Source organism: Hemicordylus capensis, chromosome 3, assembly GCF_027244095.1.
Source record: "Hemicordylus capensis ecotype Gifberg chromosome 3, rHemCap1.1.pri, whole genome shotgun sequence".
In the NCBI taxonomy this organism is placed as follows: domain Eukaryota; kingdom Metazoa; phylum Chordata; class Lepidosauria; order Squamata; family Cordylidae; genus Hemicordylus; species Hemicordylus capensis.
The window spans coordinates 302,992,810-303,011,804 of record NC_069659.1 but is presented as its reverse complement, the minus strand read 5'-3'; the positions used below and the strand labels follow the sequence as shown (position 1 = coordinate 303,011,804).

Sequence of the window (18,995 nt, the reverse complement as noted above, 5' to 3'; positions counted from 1 at the left end):
GCCTCATAAGAAAGGTGCTCTAGGCCCCTGATCATCTTGGTTGCCCTCTTCTGAACCTTTTCCAGTTCTACAATGTCCTTTTTTAGATGTGGTGACCAGAATTGTATGCAGTACTCCAGGTGTGGCCACACCATAGTTTTGTATGAAGGCATTATAATATTAGCAGTTTTATTTTCAGTCCCCTTCCTAATGACCCCTAGCATGGAATTGGCCTTTTTCACAGCTGCCGCACATTGAGTCGAAACTTTCAGTGAGCTGTCCACCACAACCCCAAGATCCCGCTCATGGTCAGTCACCGACAACTCAGATCCCGTCAGCATATGCTTGAAGTTGGGGGGGGGGTTTTGTCCCAATGTGCATCACTTTACACTTGCCAACATTGAACCGCATTTGCCATTTTGTCGCCCTCTCCCCCAGCTTGGAGAGAGCCTTTTGGAGCTCCTCACAGTCTATTTTGGAGTTCACTACCCAAAAGAGTTTGGTATCATCTCCAAATTTAGGCATCTCGCTGCTTACCCCTGCTTCTAGATCATTTATGAATAAATTTAAAAGCACCAGTCCTAGTACAGATCCTGGGGGAACCCCACTTCTTACTTCCCTCCATTGTGAAAACTCTCTCCATTTATACCTACCCTCTGTTTCCTGTCATTCAACCAATTAGCAATCCACATATGCACTTGTCCCCTTATCTCATGACTGTTAAGTTTCCTCTGGAGTCTTTGATGAGGAACTTTATCGAAAGCTTTTTGGAAGTCCAAGTATACTATGTCAACTGGATCACTTTGATCCACACACTTGGTGACACTCTCAAAAAACTCCAAAAGTTTTCTAAGGCAAGATTTACCTTTGCAGAAGCCATGCTGGTTCACTCCCAGCAGGGCTTGTTCTTCTATGTGTTTTACAATTTTATCCTTGAGGATGCTTTCCATCAATTTGACTGTAACGGACGTTAACCTAACCAGCCTGTAATTTCCCGGTTAACCCCTGGATCCCTTTTTCAAAATAGGTGTTACATTTTCTACTTTCCAGTCCTCTGGTACAGAGCCCGGTTGCAGGGATAAGTTATATATTTTAGCAAGGAGGTTGGCAATTCCACATTTGAGTTCTTTGAGAATTCATGGATGGATGCCATCCGGCCCTGGAGATTTGTTAGTTTTTAGTTTTTCTAGACAGTTTAGAACATCTCTTTTCACTTTTATCTGACTCAGTTCTTTAGCCTCCATCCCTGAAAAGCCTGGTTCAGGAAGAGGTATACGCTCAGTATCCTCTACTGTGAAGACAGACACAAAGAAGTCATTTAGCTTCTTTGCAACCTCCATATCCTCCTTAATAATCCCTTTAACTCCCTCATTGTCTCAGGGTCCAACTGCCTCCCTGGCAGGTTTCCTGAATCTGATTTATTTAAAGAAGTTTTTTGTTATTCCTCTTGATACTTTTAGCTAAATGTTCCTCAAACTCTCTTTTTGCCTCCCTCATTGTCACCTTACATTTCTTTTGCCAGAGTTTGTGTTCCTTTCTGTTCTCTTCGTTTGGATAGGCCTTCCAATTTCAGAAGGAAGTCTTCTTCCCTTATATTCCCTTATACCTGTTAGCCATGATGGCATCTTCCTGGACTTAGTGGTACCTTCCCTCCTTTTGGGTATACAGTCTAACTGGGCTTCTAGCATTGTGGTTTTAGGTAAACTCAATGCATTCTGGTGCAAAGTGACTCTCCTGATTTTCCCTTTCAGCTTTCTTTTCACCATACTCCTCATTTTGAAGAAGATCCCTCTTCTGAAATTCAAAATATTTCTGTTAGACTTCCTTGGTGATTCTCTCCCCACATGTATGCTGAATTTGATCACACTTTGCTCACTGTTCCATAAAGGGTCGATGACACTGACCAACACCAGGTCCTGGGTGTCACTCTGGATTAAGTCCAAGGTCACCTTCTCTCTGGTTGGTTCCAAGACCAGCTGTTCTAGGATACAGTCATTCAGCATATCTATAAATTTGACCTCTCTGTCATTACCTGACTGTGAATTGACCCAGTCTATGTGTGGGTAATTGAAGTCATCGATTATTACAGCCCTGCCTCTCCTTGATGCCTCCCTGATTTCCTGCTGCAACTCCCAGTCACTGTCAGCTTTTTGATCCGGAGGGCAATAGCACTTCTCCAGTAGCACATTTCCTTTCAGGCCTTGTATTGTCACCCACAGGGTTTCTCCGGTCCACCTAGGTTTTCTAGCTTGTTAGATTCTATCCCTTCTTTAACATGCAATGCTATTCCACCTCCAAGGCTCCCCTCCCTGTCCTTTCTATAGAGTTTATATCCAGGGATAACAGTGTCCCACTGGTTCTCACGGTTCCACCATGTTTCTGTTATGACCACTATATCTATTTCTGTGTTAGCAACCAAGCACTCCAGCTCACCCATCTTGGCTCAGAGGCTTCTGGCATTGGCATATAAGCACCTATATGCTGAATCTCTCATCTGGTGTATGCTATCTTTCTTTTTATTGTTCAACCAGCTGGTTACAGCCTTCTGTCTGCTCTTTATGTGGTTCTGCTCTGTCCCCTTCTTTGCACCCTCGCAATTCAAAGGATCAGATTTGCCAAACCAGATAGTGTCCAGCTCATGTCAGCTATTCCCCAGGCGTCATTTTTTATTTTAAGCACCAGCAGTCTGGTTCTATCTTGTTTCAAGTGTAGCCCATCCCTTTTGTACAGGCCTTGCTTTCCCCCAAATGTATCCCAGTGCCTAAGAAATCTAAACCCCTCCTCCCGGCACCGTCTCATCCATGCATTGAAACCTCTCAGCTCTGCCTGTCTCACTGTACCTGCACGTGGAACAAGTAGCGTTTCTGAGAATGCTACCTTGGGGTCCTGGACTTCAATAGGCTACCTTTCAGCCTTAATTTGGCTTCCAGGACCTCCCGACTACACCACAACAGCTGTCTCCTCTCCAGCACTGCCTAAGAGCCTATCCAGACACTCTGTGATGTCTGCAACCTTCGCACCAGGCAGGCAAGTCACCGTGCAGTCAACACGTGGGTCACAAACCCATCTCTCTATACCTCTAATAATCAAATCATCTATGACAAGGAGGCCCCCAACTCCAGAGATGTATCCCCTGTGTGAGAGGATATGGGCTCCTCATCCATAGAAGGGGTCCCTTCTGGAGGAGCATTTCCCTCTTCTTCAGACCAATGTCCTCCTTTCCCGAGACCTTCATTCTGCCTGCTGGCAGAGGAGCTATCAGCCCTGGAGTGGGATGCCTCTACCACGTCCCTGAAGGTCTCATCCGCATGCCTCATTGTCTTTACTTTTGAGTTTGACTGCTTTGTTTAGCCAGGGTCACAAACTCATGAACTTTACTTACTACTGCAGTGGAAATATTGACACATATTATTTTCTTTCATTATGTAAAGGGATCTGTCATTTAATTTGATTTTCTCTTTTTCTCTTCTGTAAGTACAGGAAAACCTTAGTATTCACGGGGGTTCCATTCCTGCGTAGTGCTGCAGATACCCAAACCACACATACCAAGTAATTGGGGCTATGGAATCACAGAGTTCCTGGGGAGACACCCCCCAACCATGGCCAAAACCCATACAAGCATGGTAAAGTGCCCTACCATGCTCTGCGTGTCCCCAGCAGTCCTGCAGTGGCCCCCCCCCAGTTGGAAATCAACCAAAAATCACAGTTTCTGCTGTTTTTTTGGTCAATAGGAGCCACAAAATGGCTCCTACTCACAAAATGGTGGGCAGAAATGACCCCAGAGTTCATTTCTACCACCCCCGACCTGCAGATACCTGAAAATTAACCCTTTTTTGCCTTTTTGGGGGGCATATGCCAAGGCCAGGTGCAAATTATCCGACTGCAGATACACAAAACCACAGTTGTCAGGTCTGCGTATGCTGAGGTTTGCCTGTAGTTTCCAGCTATACTTGAACATTCATAACTGTAACATAAAGCAGTTCTTTATTCCTCACGTAACAGAAGACCTCACTTATAATACTGTGTCCAGTTCTGGGCACCACATTTTACAGACATTGTTAAAGTGGAATGGGTTCAGAGAAGGGCTACAAAGATGGTGAGGAATATGGAAACCAAGTCTTTTAAGGAACAGATAAAGGAGCTAGGGATGTGCAAACAGGCTTGAATTTGAGCTGGCTCAAGGTTGAACTGGCCAGGTTTGAAGGCTCTCTTTCAAGCTGAACCATCCCCCTGAAAAATGGGGCCGGCCTGAGTTAAAGGCAGGCCACCTCAAGCTTGAAGCCCTGTCTTGCGAGCCAGCTTGAGGGGCATACTTGTAAAGGGGGTTTGGCCAGTAGTAATTGCGGGGGGGAGGGAGGTGGCGATGAAAAATGCTCTTGCTTGCCTATAAAAACTGCAAGCCAATGGCGGCGATCGTGCCTGGCTCACGGGGATGGCAGCAATTGTGCTGGTGATTGCAGAGGGGTTGTCGGGGGGGGGTGGCAGCAGGGGCTCCTCTAGCCCCGCCGCCAGCCTCCCAGATCACAGACCCAGTCATACCTACACCGGCTTTGGGCCTCGGCACAGGTGTGACCGCCATTACAGTGAGGTCATTGCCTGCGCAGAAGCCCCAAATGGGTCAAATTGGCCAAACTGTCTACAACCACCATAACATTGAGGTCTGTGCCTGCGAAGAGGCCATTTGGGGCAAAGACCTCACTTTAATGAGGTCATACCTGCACAGAGGCCCGGAGCTGGTGCAGGCATGTCTGGGGCTGTGATTTGGGAGGCTGGCAGCCAGCAGGCAGCTTGCAGTTTTTCAAGGTAAATAAGAGCATTTTGCATCACCGCCCTCCCCCACCCTCCCACCTGCAATCAGTATTGGCCAAACCCTCTGCTTGTAAAAGGGAATCCTTGTCGGATTCCCCTTTACAAGTATGCCCCTCGAACCAGCTTGCGAGCTGACTTGCGGGGCTCGATGTTTGGACTGAACTGGGGGCAGCTCAGCCAAACCTGAGCCTCCCAGTTCAGTCCAAATTCAGCTCAAATTGGGACTGAACGGGGCAACTGTTTCTGGCCACTTCCCTAAAAGGAGCTGGGTATGTTTTAGCTTGGAAAAGGGGAGATTAAAGGAATATACGATAGCCATTTTCCAATAAGGAGTGTCTCACAGAAGGAAGAGGAGGCTTGCTCTCTGTTGCTCCTGAAGGCAGGACTGGAACCATTGGGCTGGAATTAGAAAGAAGCAGATTAAGACTAGATAGTAAGAAATTTCCTGACTATAAGAGCTGTTTGTGACAGAGCAGTCTGCCTTGCACAGTGTCAAGCTCTCTTTCACTAGATGTATTCAAACAGAGGCTGGATGGAGGGCTGGACTAGAAGACCTCGAAAGTTCTTTCTACCTCTAAAACTCTGAGTCTATAACATAAGTCTGCTCATGCTATGCAGGAACTTCTTGAATAGGATTTATTGCTTCTCTTCTCACTTTTTCCTAGCGATTCTGAATAGGCCAGCAGAGACTGCAGTGTACATGCTTTAAACAGTTATTTATAACAGAAACAGGAGCATCATCCTTAAAGTAGACAGTACCAAGAGTTTTCCCTTGTGAGCTGTTAGCTTTGGACAACAATATTGTGCAGCCCATAAGGAACAATACCAATTAGCAGCACAATCTTGCTAATACAAAGCTGCTTAGCTGGGTCATAGCCTAAACATTGTCCTTCCTATTAATCTGAGGGCAAGACCATGGTAAAACTGCTCAAGTTGTAAAAGGTTATTTTGGTGGGGGCAAATAAAAAACCATTCCAAAATTAATCACCAGGCTCTCACATTCTTAAGAATGTTTGGCTGCCTCGGACTGAATACATCTCTAGCAGAAATGTATTTTTGATCCAGTAACAGCACAGAAATGGAAGAATTCTGAAATATAGTGCAAGAGGGCACCTAGCACCTGTCAAAGAAACTAGATAGGTTAGACCTACATACAGTTGACTGTCAAAGGAGAATGAGAATTGCTGAGAAAATGAGGGGCAATTTCTAGGTTCTCATTAGATGGTGATACAGTGTGATATTACATGTGAGCCTAACAGAGCAACTGGCTATATCAAAGCTTCCAGCCCAATTTCCCAGATTATATAGGTTCTGCACATCTCTATACCACTCATTAAGGGCAACATCCATCTCTTACATGCAGGATGGATTTAAGCAATGAGTCTTAGTTATTTCTAAACATACTTGGAAAAACACAGCACTTGGCTGTAGGCAATTCTGTAAGTAGAATGGAAGTAGCCACCATGGTACATGGCTGGATATCCGCAATGTTGGAGTATTATAATGCAGTTGATATGGAACTGTCCTTGAAAAGTGTTCAGAAACCTGAACTGCCCTGTCTGTTGTGGCCCAGCTTGTGTGTTGGACTGGGAATAGGGATCATATTGCATCTGTCCTTAAGGACCTGCAGCATCAGCAGCAATAACAACAATGTATATACTGCTTTTCAACAAACATTTCCAAAGCGATTTACCTAGAGGAATAATTAATAAGATGGATCCCCAAAGGGCTCACAATCTAAAAAGAAACCTAAGACACCAGCAACAGTCACTGGAGGTACTGTGCTGGGGCTGGATAGGGCCATTTACTCTCCCCCTGCTAAATAAAGAGAATCATTTATTACCAGTTGCTTCACTGTGCTGATTTTGCATTGATTGTGGGCCAACATCTGCAGGAGGGCCGAAGTTGAGCAGTCCTGGTCTAGGTCCTGAATATCTGAAGGAATGTCACCATCCATATGTCTGTCTCTCCCCCGACCCTTCTCATGCACGCATGTCTTAAGATCATCCAGAGGTGATTCTTCAGGTGTCCCTGCTATTTAGGGTAAAGCAATGAGCACTAAGTGAGGCCTTTCTTGGCAGGAGTGCTTAACATCATGTTCAGTTATGACACACCTCTCCAGGAAAGCATGTCAGATCAGCTCTTTCCTGGTCTGCACATGGCTGACAGAGACTTTCTTTTTCAGGAAAGGATTTGGAGAGCTGGAGGTGGAATCTGTATGTTTATATGGAACTTTGTATTTTAGTTGGCTGGCATCCTAAATACAGAAGTAAGCACACATCAGGAAGATATGTACGCACACTGTGGAAAGGTTCCAGAGTACCACAGCATGGAGGATGAGGGGGCGATTTTCTGTGATCTCTTCTTCCTCAGAAATGCCTTGTGCAACATGAAAATATGTCCCAGAGGCATATGAAACCCTCAGTGACATATTTTCAGGTGGTGCAGGGCATTCTGAGGGAATCAGAGATCTCCTAAAGTCACCCCCACCCACCCTCCACACTGTGCAGCTAAAAAAGCTCTCCATAGCACACGCATGTCTTCCTGGCAAATGTCCACTTACTTAGGATGTCAACAATTTAACTGCTGTTCTATCTGTTTATAATATTCTTATTCTTGTTATCCCAATGAGACTATTACATTGATCTTGTTTGTTCATGTAAATCACTGTAAACCTGCTTTGGCTTCATCTGTGGTAGAAATAATAAATGAACCAATTGATTGATTTATCTGATTGCAATAATTGGACAAGTACTGCCCTGATGACAGAAATAATGCCAAACTCTTGTCATTCGGATCACACCTTACATTTGCCAGTACCTAAGAAAGATCTTCTCACTTGAATTACAAATGTATTGCAGTATATGAATCAGCCTTAAGCGCTTGTATTATCTGAGTACTTAGAAATATGTCTAGAAAAGTAAAATGTTCACTGGGGGAGTTGTGTGAGGACTCCCAGCATGTTCTTGCAATCCCTTGAAGCGCACTTATTTCAAATGGTGTTTAGGAAAGGCACAAAGTCCTATGCAGGCTTTGTGTCTAAAAGCCAGGTTTTTAAAACCTCCATTCTTTTTTCCAGTTCTGACAACAATTCCATAACAATTTCTGCCCATACTTGACATGAGGGCATGAAACTAACTATAAAAATAAATGTAGACGTTTTGCTTTAAGTTTTTCTTAAAAGGAGAGAGATGCAAGCCCTTCTTGCCGTGTTAATAATTGCAATATACTGTTTCTTTTAACTTAACATACACTTCTTTTAACACGTATTTAGTGCCTCTAACCTGAATTTAGGATATAGGACGCGGCTATCCAGTCAGATCTGAAAATATCTTTGTCTTAAATTACACTACTGAGAATTTTTAAAAACATTGATTTAATAAAATTAAGCAAAATGGGTCTGATTTTTTTAAAAGTGTCAACAACCCATCCTATATGTTTATTTCTATTGGATCAATGGCAGATAATACAGCATTTTTCTGATTGACAACGGTTGCTATTTCTGTAGAAAGGAAAACTGGAAAGGGTGTGCCAATGATGACTGAATTCATTTTGTAGAGCTATAGGGATATTTTATCCCAGGGTTTAAGTATGCTTCCTAGAAATCGGAGATTTGGACAACAACATTGCCAGAGTAGAGATGAGTAGTGATAATAAGTCATTGCCTGACATCCTAATGAAGTGCATGCCCCAGGAGACCACCTCACGCATCACCCCTGAGCTCTCTACACACACACTGTTGTGCAAGAGCACTTAGAATTCTGAGCACTGCTCATGCTCTGGAAGATCGGAAATATATTGGTGACTCTCAGCAACAACATGTTTCTGATCTTTCAGAACATTTCTGGAGTGTGCGCAGTGCTCCAGACTGTAAGGGCTCTTGTGCAAAAGTGCACATGCAGGGGCACTGGGGAAGTTGTGTGAGGACTCCCGGCATGTTCTTGCAGTCGCTTGAAGCACACTTATTTCATTAGGATGACAGTAATTGTTTTTACCCAGCAGGGTTGTGAGTACAAAGTCAAATAACTCCGTGTATACCATTCTGGGCTCCTTGAAGAGATAAGTCTACTATGTGCAAAATGAATTTTGGTCCTTCAGTGATCTAAGTTTACATCCCAGCTCTGCCTTGAAAGGAGAAAAATTGTAACCTCTATATTGTAACATGATGCTTATATCTGGTAGTTTCTTTCCTTTTTATAGCTCTCAGTTTTTAGCTTTTTAAAAAACTTTTAATTTGAAACTTTAAAAAAATATATAATTGTAATTGTAATTTTAGCCTGATTTTTTTTAACTTATTTAACCTAATTCAGCTAACTTTACTAGTCTTATTTTACATTGTACCTATTTTATTAATGTTGTGAGCTGCCCCGAGCAGTAGTCTACTGAAGGGGTGGGGTGTAAATATTTTAAATAAATGAATAAATGCTGGTGAGGAAATGGAAACCTCTCCAGAACTTTCGCTATCAACAGCCTACAACTATAAATTAAAATGAAAATAGTAACAAGTGGTATCCATGTTTTAAGGCTCTTGTGGACAGGGAAGCTCTTCTCACAATCCCGCTCTCCCCACAGACGATTAAAGGGCAGCCCTGGGGCAGCTAAAACGGCTGCCCACACGACTGCCAGCTCTGTCACGGAGCTGGTGGGGGCTGCAGAGATCAGGGGCCACGTGGCCCCGGGCATCCTGGGAGACCCCCAAGCCCGGGAGCCTGGCTGCAGCCTCCTGGTCAGGGGTCTACTCGTGTGTTGCCATGCACCGCGGTGATACATGAGCAAAGAAATGAGGTTAATGGAGCGCTCGCTTATTTAAGGGGAGGGTGTTCTAAGCGGGCTAGCTGCCTTGGAAGCACCAGGCTCGCTTGCGAGCCCAGTGGTTCCCACAAACACTAGAAAGTGGGCTATGCTCCCTTAGCCCTGTTACCAGTGCTCGTGGGAATAGCCTCAGTGGCTGACAGACTGAGGAAAATTACTCAATGTAATTCCATTGAAATTAAAAGGACAAGCTAGGCAATGCTAACTTCTTTTTTATGGGACTACTTTGAGTAATTTTCCTCAGTACATCGGCTGGTGAGTGCAGTATTGGGAAAGGTAAAGTGTGCCATCGAATCGGTGTCAACTCCTGGCGATCACAGAGCCCTGTGGTTGTCTTTGGTAGAATACAGGAAGGGTTTACTATTGCCAGCTTCTGCGCAGTATGAGATGATGCCTTTCAGCATCTTCCTATACTGCTGCTGCCCAATATAGGTGTTTACCCATAGTCTAGGAAAAATACCAGCAGGGATTCGAACTGGCAACCTCTGGCTTGTTAGTCAAGTCATTTCCTTGCTGTGCTATTAGGTGGCTGCAGTATTGGTAGCTCCACTGAAATCAGTGTGGGAACTCTTGTGGGGGAAATGAGGAACCCTATACTCAAGAAGGAAAACTGGTGAATTGGGATGCTATACACGCATCCCAATTGTTTGGGATGCACTCCGGACAGAGACAAAAGATACTTCCTCAGAGTTAATATATATCACACAAATAAAATCAGGTTACTCTTTGCCAAATGTAGCAGACATGTTTACCAGGGATATAGTTGCTCCACGATATTGAGGCATGGCTTTCTGCCAAATTGGAACTGACTAACCAGTCTCTTCTTTGCTTCAGCTGCTAAAATAGGTTGCCACTTAATTTTCTTCATTACATTCCATTTCCTCTCTGATCACTTGAAAATTGCTGAACTGTTCCCATCCCAGACTTTTGATTAACAGATATTCTAGGTCCAGAAACTAAGATAGGTAGCTTTGTCATAAGGGAGGTTGTCATGGAATCACTTGAGAAAATGTACTGAATTGCGTCTAAAAAATAAGAGATCTGTCTCAAAAGTGGAAGCGGCACTTATTTGTAACTTGAGTCTGCCCTGTAATCTGTGTTTCTGATTAGTCCCCTTTACAACACTCACACACCATCTAAGTATTAATATAGCAATTTTTGTGTATGTTATCTTGATGTATTCCTTACAACAGCTCTGCAAAATAAGTAGCAGCATCCCCTTATTGCAGCTGGGGAGCTGAGGCTGAGGAGTAAATGGCTAAAGCCACCTCACGAGTTCATGGCAGAGACAAGATCTGGAGAAGTCTTGATTAGCAGTTCAGTCTTTTAGATACAAATCTTCACCAGCTGATATCTCTAAGGATTAATGAACAGACCCTCAATTACACCACCACCAGCCCCCCTTTTAAACTCTGGTAACTGACATTGCTTCCCCCATTTCACAGTTGGCATCTCTGCAATGCATGCCAAGTTTTCAAGGCATCCATTTGAACTGTGCAATTCTCAAATATGTTCAGTCCTAACACAGAGAGTTGTCTTCCCAGTGTCTCTGCAATGTTTCCAAAGTCAAAAGTCCCAAAACTCCCAATCCCAAATTCTCCTTAATGCTACCCACACTGCCAACAAATTATCTGCTTCTGCACTGTATTTAAAAATATCGAAGCATAATCGTTTGTGGCTTGATCTCTCTGAAGTACACCAAAGCTCTGTCTCTTGGCTTAATACCTGGGCAAAATCATTATTACCACTCCACCTTTGGGTTTGCGCCAGTTGTTCTGCTGCTCAGGCACCATGCTGGTTTTGTGATACTTGCCACCATTTGTTTTAAATGTTGCCTACCACACACAGAGTAACATGTAAATAAACTTAGCTGCAGCCAGCAAGGTAAATGTTGAGGGCAGTGGTTTGCGGAAAATCAGGGAGACTACAAACTACCAAAGTCTGCAAGACCACAAACTACCAGTAGGGATGTGCACAAAGCTAGTTCGGCTAAAATCCAAACCAGAGTTGAGCCAATTGGCCCGGTTCTGTGCACTGTTGAACTGGTCCCAGTTCGAGTTTGAACCAAGCCAGTTCGAAGGGGCTTGAAGCTATACTGGTAATGGAGAACCCAGTGAGGATATACTGGTAAAGGGGAATCCACGGAGGATTCCCCTTTACCAGTAAAGGGCAAGGGGGGAAAGGGGCTCTCCTAAAGGTAGATGAGGCAGGAAAAAAGTAAAAAATTACCTTAGAAGTGCTTCTGCTGCCAGCTGTGGTGGTAGCTCCCACCCCCACCAGCCTCCCCCTGAGTAGGCAGGACCGGTTCAGGCCCAGTTTGGTCTCTGCGCAGGTGTGGAGGTCACGAAAATGGCCTTCTCGCATGCACCAAGGCCATTTGCATGACCAGATCCAGGCCTGTCTACTCAGGGGGAGGCCAGTGGAGGTCATGGGGAAGGCTGCCCCCATGACTGGTGGTACTTTTAAGGTAATTTCTTACTCTTTTACCACCCCATCTACCTTTAGAAGAGCCCCCCTGTTCCCCTTTATTGGTAAAGGGAAATCCTCACCAGACCCTCACCAGAGTCCCCCTTACCAGTAGAGTTCTGATCCAGCTCGGGTCGAACCAGGCCCGATTTGACCCTGAATCCATCTTGCCAAGCAGGCTCAATATGGAGCGCAGCTTGACCTGAGCTGGTTCGCACACCCCTATCTACTAGAGGTTTGGGTCAATGAACGTCACCATTAAGATCAGGGATGCTCAACTTAGGCCCTCCTACAGATGTTGGCCTACAACTCCCATAATCTCTGGCTATAGGCCACTGTGTCTGGGGATTATGGGAGTTGTAGTCCAGTAGTGGTGTGCACGGACTGGTCTGGGGCCATAGAAAAGGCCTCCGGACCGGTCCGGAATTCCGGCGGTTCGGCAGGGCGGGGGAGTGTGTCTTTAAGGGGGGGTGGTACTCACCCCCCTTCCCCCTACGGCGCTGGAGTTGCCAAAACGTTCTTGGGGTGGCAGAGTTCCTCCCTGCCGCCCCTGCCCCTGTCATTGTCTGTAAGGGTTAAATTAGAAAGAGCTGGTGGCGCGCATGCGCCCTTTGTGGTGCGCACGCTTGTCTTTGCCACTGGCGTGCACGTGCCACGCTAGTGGCGAAAACGAGTGTGCGCGCCACGAAGGGAGCTCTTTCTAGTTTAACCCTTACAGACAACAACGGGGGCAGGGGCGGCAGGGAGGGACTCTGCCACCCCAAGAACGTTTTTGGCAACTCCAGCGCCGGAGGGGGAGGAGCAGCAGCAGGTGGGGGGGTAAGTACTACTGCCCCGCCTTAAAGACACACTCCCCACAGTGCCGGACCACACTTCTGTGGTTCTGTGCACTTCCCTATAGTCCAAAAACAGCTGGGGGCCCTAAGTTGAGCAGGCCTGATTAAGATGCATTGTGACCATGGGAAAAGCCTACACATGCATCAGTATGGGCTGAAATGATTACATGCATGCAATTCCATATCCAGGATTCAGCTTTTGGCATGTGCGGCTGAAGCCATTTTGTTATATCTGGTGGATACAACCAGCTTGCTGTGGGTTTAAGGCCATCCCATGCAATCTTTTAAATCACTTTTTCCATGACCACCACGACCCGGTAGTCATGCAGCCAGGCCCTTAAAGAAAATCAGAAAGAGGCACTCGCTAGGCCTGTTCTAAAGCCAGTTCATAGCATTACCCTGCAATCTTGCCTCAAGTGACTGTCATAGACAAGTCCTCAGGTGCTTAATCAGATTTTGAAAGATGACTGAGAGGAGAAGCATGAAACAAATATTTTCAAGGGAAAGACTGGGTTAATAACTGGCCTAACATTTTCTTTAATTGCTAATTTTTAAAAATCAATTAAATGTCTGGCTTTTTACTGATCAAAATATTAATTAGCTGGTTAGAATAAGTATTGCAGTATCCCAATATTAAATGAAGTTCCATACCGTAGACATTGTATGGTATGTTTAAATACTGTAGACAATGAGCCCTTTCTCATGATCAGTGAAAAGAGCTGGGTAGCAAAGAAGGCAGCAGAAGTTCGCCTTCCCTGCAGACAATCCGGCTGCCAGTCCTGGAGGTTCAGGGTGCTTGATACCGCGCACCCAGACAATCCCATGTTTCTCCCAGCAGTGCGCACATGTAGGGGATGGGACACATTGTCCTGGCACCCAGAACACCCACAATGCACTCGTGTGGTGCATTTTGAGGATATCCCCAATGCTGGCCAGGAGCCTCCTCCTCTGTTGGTGCCATGCCTTGTCAACACAGGAGCACCTAGCCAGAGTTAAGGGTGCCCTTGTGCCCTTAACTCTGGATAAACAGCGGGTTCCCTAGGCAGGTTTGCCGCCATGCTACTACTGGGAGCCTCCCAGCGGTACACACACAGCCAAGAGTGGGCTTGGCGGGCTTAGGCCACTCTTGGCTGGGCATGTGAACAGCCTCCATGAGTTTTTTTTACTTACTGAAAATGCCTCAAATACATTGACTGTCGAGAAGGGCTGAGGTTGCCATCCACAGTGCCATCCTCCATTCCCGAGGAAATTCCTTGGATAGATTTAATTTTCTAAGGTTCGCATTTCTAATAGGATGAAATAATTTAATCACTTGATGGATTAATGCGTTTACACTGAAATCAGGAGATCCTTCATAACCATAGCAAAAACAGCTGATCTGTATGGCCATTATGCACGTCATCCACTAAAATGTGTTTGCTTTGCCGGCCGTTCAGGGCTGAGAGTGCTCTCTGAGGAGTATGTATGTTAGCACAGTGGTACAGTGCGGCCACCCCAGCTCAGTTCTCCTCTTGGCATTGAGTCAGCAGCCCTGTTACACAAACTCTCATGCCAGTTAAAAGACATGCGGCTTTCTAAAGAAAGCAGGCCAAGCTGCTTACAGAAAGTGAGAGGCCGCAACGGATCATGCTAGGTAACAAGTACAAGCCCTGGAACAGATTCATGGCTCAGCTGCCCCATTTTCCTTCTTGCCTGTCTCCATCTGTTTCTTTAGATCCTTTGTGATTTGCATGGATCTGGGAAGAAAATTGGAGCCTGTTATGATGTTGCATAAAGCAAGAAGCTTATTGAACAAATATGTAGCCACCGTCTTGTACACGGTGTTACTGTACTGAGGAATTAGGAATTGCTAATCCTGTTTTACATCAGCAAGCATAGTTAATTCTGTCTCAGAGGAAATAGTGGGAACTGCTTCGCACAGAAAGGTACTGCTTCTATTCAGGTATTTCCAGGAGCCTAGTAATTAAGGAGGCTGTATTGGTTATGGAACCCATGTTGAGGCTATGTGGCAGTGGCTGGCATACTGTGCAATGTTCTATCTGCCTTGGACAGAACATTTACACAGTTGCTCAAGAGCACTCTTCCACAAGATCTAGGACCAGGAACACCCGAGTTTGAATCCCCATTCAACCATGAAGCTCGCTGGGTGACTCTGGCCCAGTCATGTATCTCTCAGTCTAACCTACCTCACAGGGTAGTTGTGAAGATAAAAATAACCATGTACACTGCTCTGAGCTCCTCAGAGGAAGAGCGGGATATAAATGTAAGAAACAAACAAGAAACAAACGGAGCTCCATGATAGAGGGCCGTTAGAAATAAGGGCTCTCTATTACATGATTGCATTTGTGCAATGTTGTGGTTTTGCGCAAGAGCACTCTTGCCCTGTTCCAGTGCAGATGGAGCATTGTGCAGTATGTCAGTCACTGGCCTATAACATGTTACATGGGCCTATGAAATTTTATTTGCTCTATTTATGAAAAGATGTACATCCAACCCTTAAGTATGGAACAATACAGTGGCCAACATTAAAAACGGGTAAAACTATCCATAAAAACAATAATTAAAAAGAACAGATTTGAAAACATAGTAGCATATATTATCATTTCAGCTAACGTTTAAAAAGACCTGTGACCATAAAGAGATCTTTGCCTGCTGCTGAAAAAATATGTGAAGTAACCTCCCTAGAAGAAGAACATTAGATAAACAGAGCATCACAGTCAAAATTCCTCTTTCTGGTTGCCATCTGCCTAACTTTTGGCAGCAGGGGCACCTGAAGAAGGCTTTCTGTCTTAGCACACAGGCAGATACATGCAGGAGGAGATGGTATTTGAGGTCCCTGGGGCATCCTATCAGGCTTTGAACGTAAGCATCAGTTCTTTGAATTGTACTTTGCAAACAGACCAGCAGTCAATGAACATGTTTCAGGACTGACAAAATGTGTTTCCTGAGGCTGGTCCCAGTTAATAGTCTAGCCACAGCACTCTCAACTAACTGAAGCTTCTGATAAGTCTTCTGAGGCAGTCCCATGCATAACCATTTCAGTAGCATAATCTGAAGGGCATGGATGACTGTGGCTGGGCCATCTCTGTCAAGGAAAGGTTGTAACTGGTGTCAGACTTATCTAATAAAAGGTGCTATATGCCATGAAGGCCATTTGAGCCTTTAGTGACAAAGCTGGGTGTTAGAACTCCATGATTCTTCAGGAGGTGTGCAACCCCATCCACAACAGGCTGAACAATGAACCTGAAGCTTCTGCCAGACAAGATAGAGGTGTTGTTGGTAGGTGGTTTGTCTGACTTGAACAGTGGTGTCCACGTCAGACTAACCACACACCAAATCACATCCATCTTGTCTGGATTAAGCTTCAGGTTATTAGCCCTCACCCAGTCCAGCACTGATCCCAGGCACTGGTTTAGCATTTGTACACCCTTGCCTGATTTAGATAAAAGTAGGCTGGGTATCATCAGCATACTAATGGCATTTCACTCAGCAGCAGTTCCTTGTAGATGTTCAGTGGCTTGGGAGACAAGTTGGAATCTTCTAGGACCCCATAACATAAAAGCCATGGGGCCAAGCAGCATGCCATGTTCCCAGCAATACCTCCTGGATTTGGACCTCCCGATAGGAACAGAACTACCTCAGTGTGGTAAGAATTAACATGGTCTTATGCAAAAATGGAGCCTGAACCCAGGCTGAAATGAGTGTCTCCCAAGATTGCTTGGAACAGCACAGCAATCACCTACTCAAGCAACCTGCTCAAGAAAGGGCCATTTGCAACTGACTGATTAGTTGTTACAGTCTTCAGCAAAGGGCTTCTTTGGAAGGAGTTTCACTTCCTCTTTCAAGGCTGCTGGGAAATGAGGTTCAAGCCCTTGATGCTGTCCAAATTTTATAAAAGGTGGTGCAGAAATTATCTGAAAAGCAGCTATTCCCATGAACTGGCATGTTCCCTTGGGTTCATTCCTCTGGGATGTGATCTAAAAAGAGATCCAAAGCTGTTTGGTTCATGTGGCTGTTGTCTGAATCATTTAATCTTGAATCTCAGAAAACTCTGGGTTTACACAAATTGCAAGCAGAGAACACATTTCTTGAAAACTTGGTAAGCAAAGCTATTACTTCCTTTCTGGCTTTAATGTGAAGTGGCTGGGTTTTAAATAGGTATAAATAATAATGCCATTTGTGTATAGACACTTAATACATGTGAAAGGCAAATCATTTACCATTACAAATAAATTAAATAACAATAGGCTTCAAAATTGATCCCTGCCCTTGCTCACACCAACTAAGCTGTATAATCTGGCACTTTATCCTTCTCAAGGCTGCATAGTAAGCGTTCCTCATTTTGAAAGTGCTTCAATGGTTTCATTTGAATAAGGGAAAGCAATTTATACAAAGGATAAAGAGTAAAGAAAATTGGCATTCACTAGAATGGTTAATTTGAGACTCTCCCATGAACTGCTCAGCTTTGCATACATTTTTATATTATGCATTTGTCTTATAATTAATTGCTTTGCTTCTCTGTTCAATGAGCTTTCTATCTTTCCTTTTCCTGGGCATTGATCCCTTATCAATGACTGCAGTTTAGGTCCCCTATTGCTTTCCTCACTGATTTCAAAAACACATAATCAAAGACTGACCCTCTAGACCAGTGCTATGGCCCCTTGCAGATGTTGGCCTGCAACTCCCATCATCCCTGGCTATTGTTCACTGTGTCTGGGGATGCTGGGAACTGTAGTCCAAAAACAACTGGAGGACCAAAGTTAAGTGTTCCTGCTCTAGACCAACATTTTGACCTTATATCCCAAGCTTGGGGAATCCAATAAGATACATTTCTGGTTGTAACAATAATAGACATGTGCAAGGTGTTATGTACCTTTCATGTCTCTTCTGTGTGCTGTTTTTAGTCACATGGTGAAAAGTTGCAGGAAGTGTATGAGGAGCAACTTAGGCAAATATCTTGCCATCTGAACCAGCTCAACTCAATTGGATTGTCAAATAGGTGTGCTTAATTTAGCCTTATAATTGCAGCAAAAGATGATACATATATTTTTTGCTGAATATTTGAATTCACACAACCATGCGTATCATGATTAGGCAACTAATATCTGCCAGAGTTCTACTGCAGTATGACTTGGGTAGAAAAGGGAAGCAAAATTTAAGATGGTATTATAATGGTAGAAGAATTAGGGAAGTTACCTTTTCTGTCCCAATAACTATATGCTATAGTTATTATAGCAATAACTCTAAGCAATATCACCAATGCAGATGGCCTAGTCACAAAGCACAGAAACTGCCCAATATTATTAGTGGCTCACATGCCACTCAGCTTACTGCAGGCTGCTGTGGGTGTCTAAAACAACACTGGTGCTTTTTCACAGCCAGTAAGAATATTTCTATAACATTTTTCAACCGCAAAATGTTCTCAAAGTGACTTGCACTGAAAAAAGGGGAACATGGATCCCTGTCCCAAAAGGGTTCACGATTTCTTCAAAAAAAGATATTCACACACACGGAAGGTGGCAGCCACTGCCACTGGAAAGAGACACACTAGCTAGGAATATCAGAAGCTGTCTTATACTGAGTCAGATCATTGCTTCATCTAGCTCAATTGTGAGGTAATTCGCACAACCGCCTGAGGGAGGTTTCGGGGAGAGACGAGTCTGCACCCAGCACATGAGGAGAGGCTTTGTGTGTTTCTGCTAACACATGCCACAGATGACTCAGGCCCTCCAGTTCTTCCAGCAGCCATCTCTATCATAGAATCCTGAGGCTAGATGGGTCAGGCAGAGGAGATCAGCTGCTATACTTTAATACATCAGCAGATATACTTTGCCTGGCCCCTCTAGCCCCAAGACTCTATGAAAGATTGTTGTTGGCAGCTGCAATGCATTTGAAATGGTGACTGCACCCATATGACCAAACTCCAAGGTATGAGGGCTTTTCTTTCCCTCATGGTGCAGAAGTTGGGCTTCGTGGGTTTGAATGGGCTGGGTAGGCTGGCTTCCCACGGGTTCTCACGATCAGCAGTAGCTGCCTATACTGCTTCCTGCCCTCTGATTTCTGATTGTAAGAATGGGCTCATTGTCTACTCTG

The 18,995-nt window shown here is 44.7% G+C and overlaps 1 protein-coding gene across 24 annotated transcripts in view; it reads left to right on the top strand.

Annotated features, from left to right (window-relative positions):
• Positions 1 to 18,995, top strand: part of LOC128350289 (retinol-binding protein 1) — a 137,717-nt gene that overhangs the window by 82,896 nt on the left and 35,826 nt on the right. The window contains exon 8 of one of the 24 annotated variants that reach the window (XM_053308340.1): positions 8,788 to 8,922. The exons of the other annotated variants lie outside the window; for them this stretch is intronic. Within the exon in view, the coding sequence (XP_053164315.1) occupies positions 8,788 to 8,814 (27 nt within the window). The 3' untranslated portion in view covers positions 8,815 to 8,922. Of the gene's footprint in view, positions 1 to 8,787; positions 8,923 to 18,995 lie in introns of those variants that run through there. 24 annotated transcript variants of the gene reach the window in all.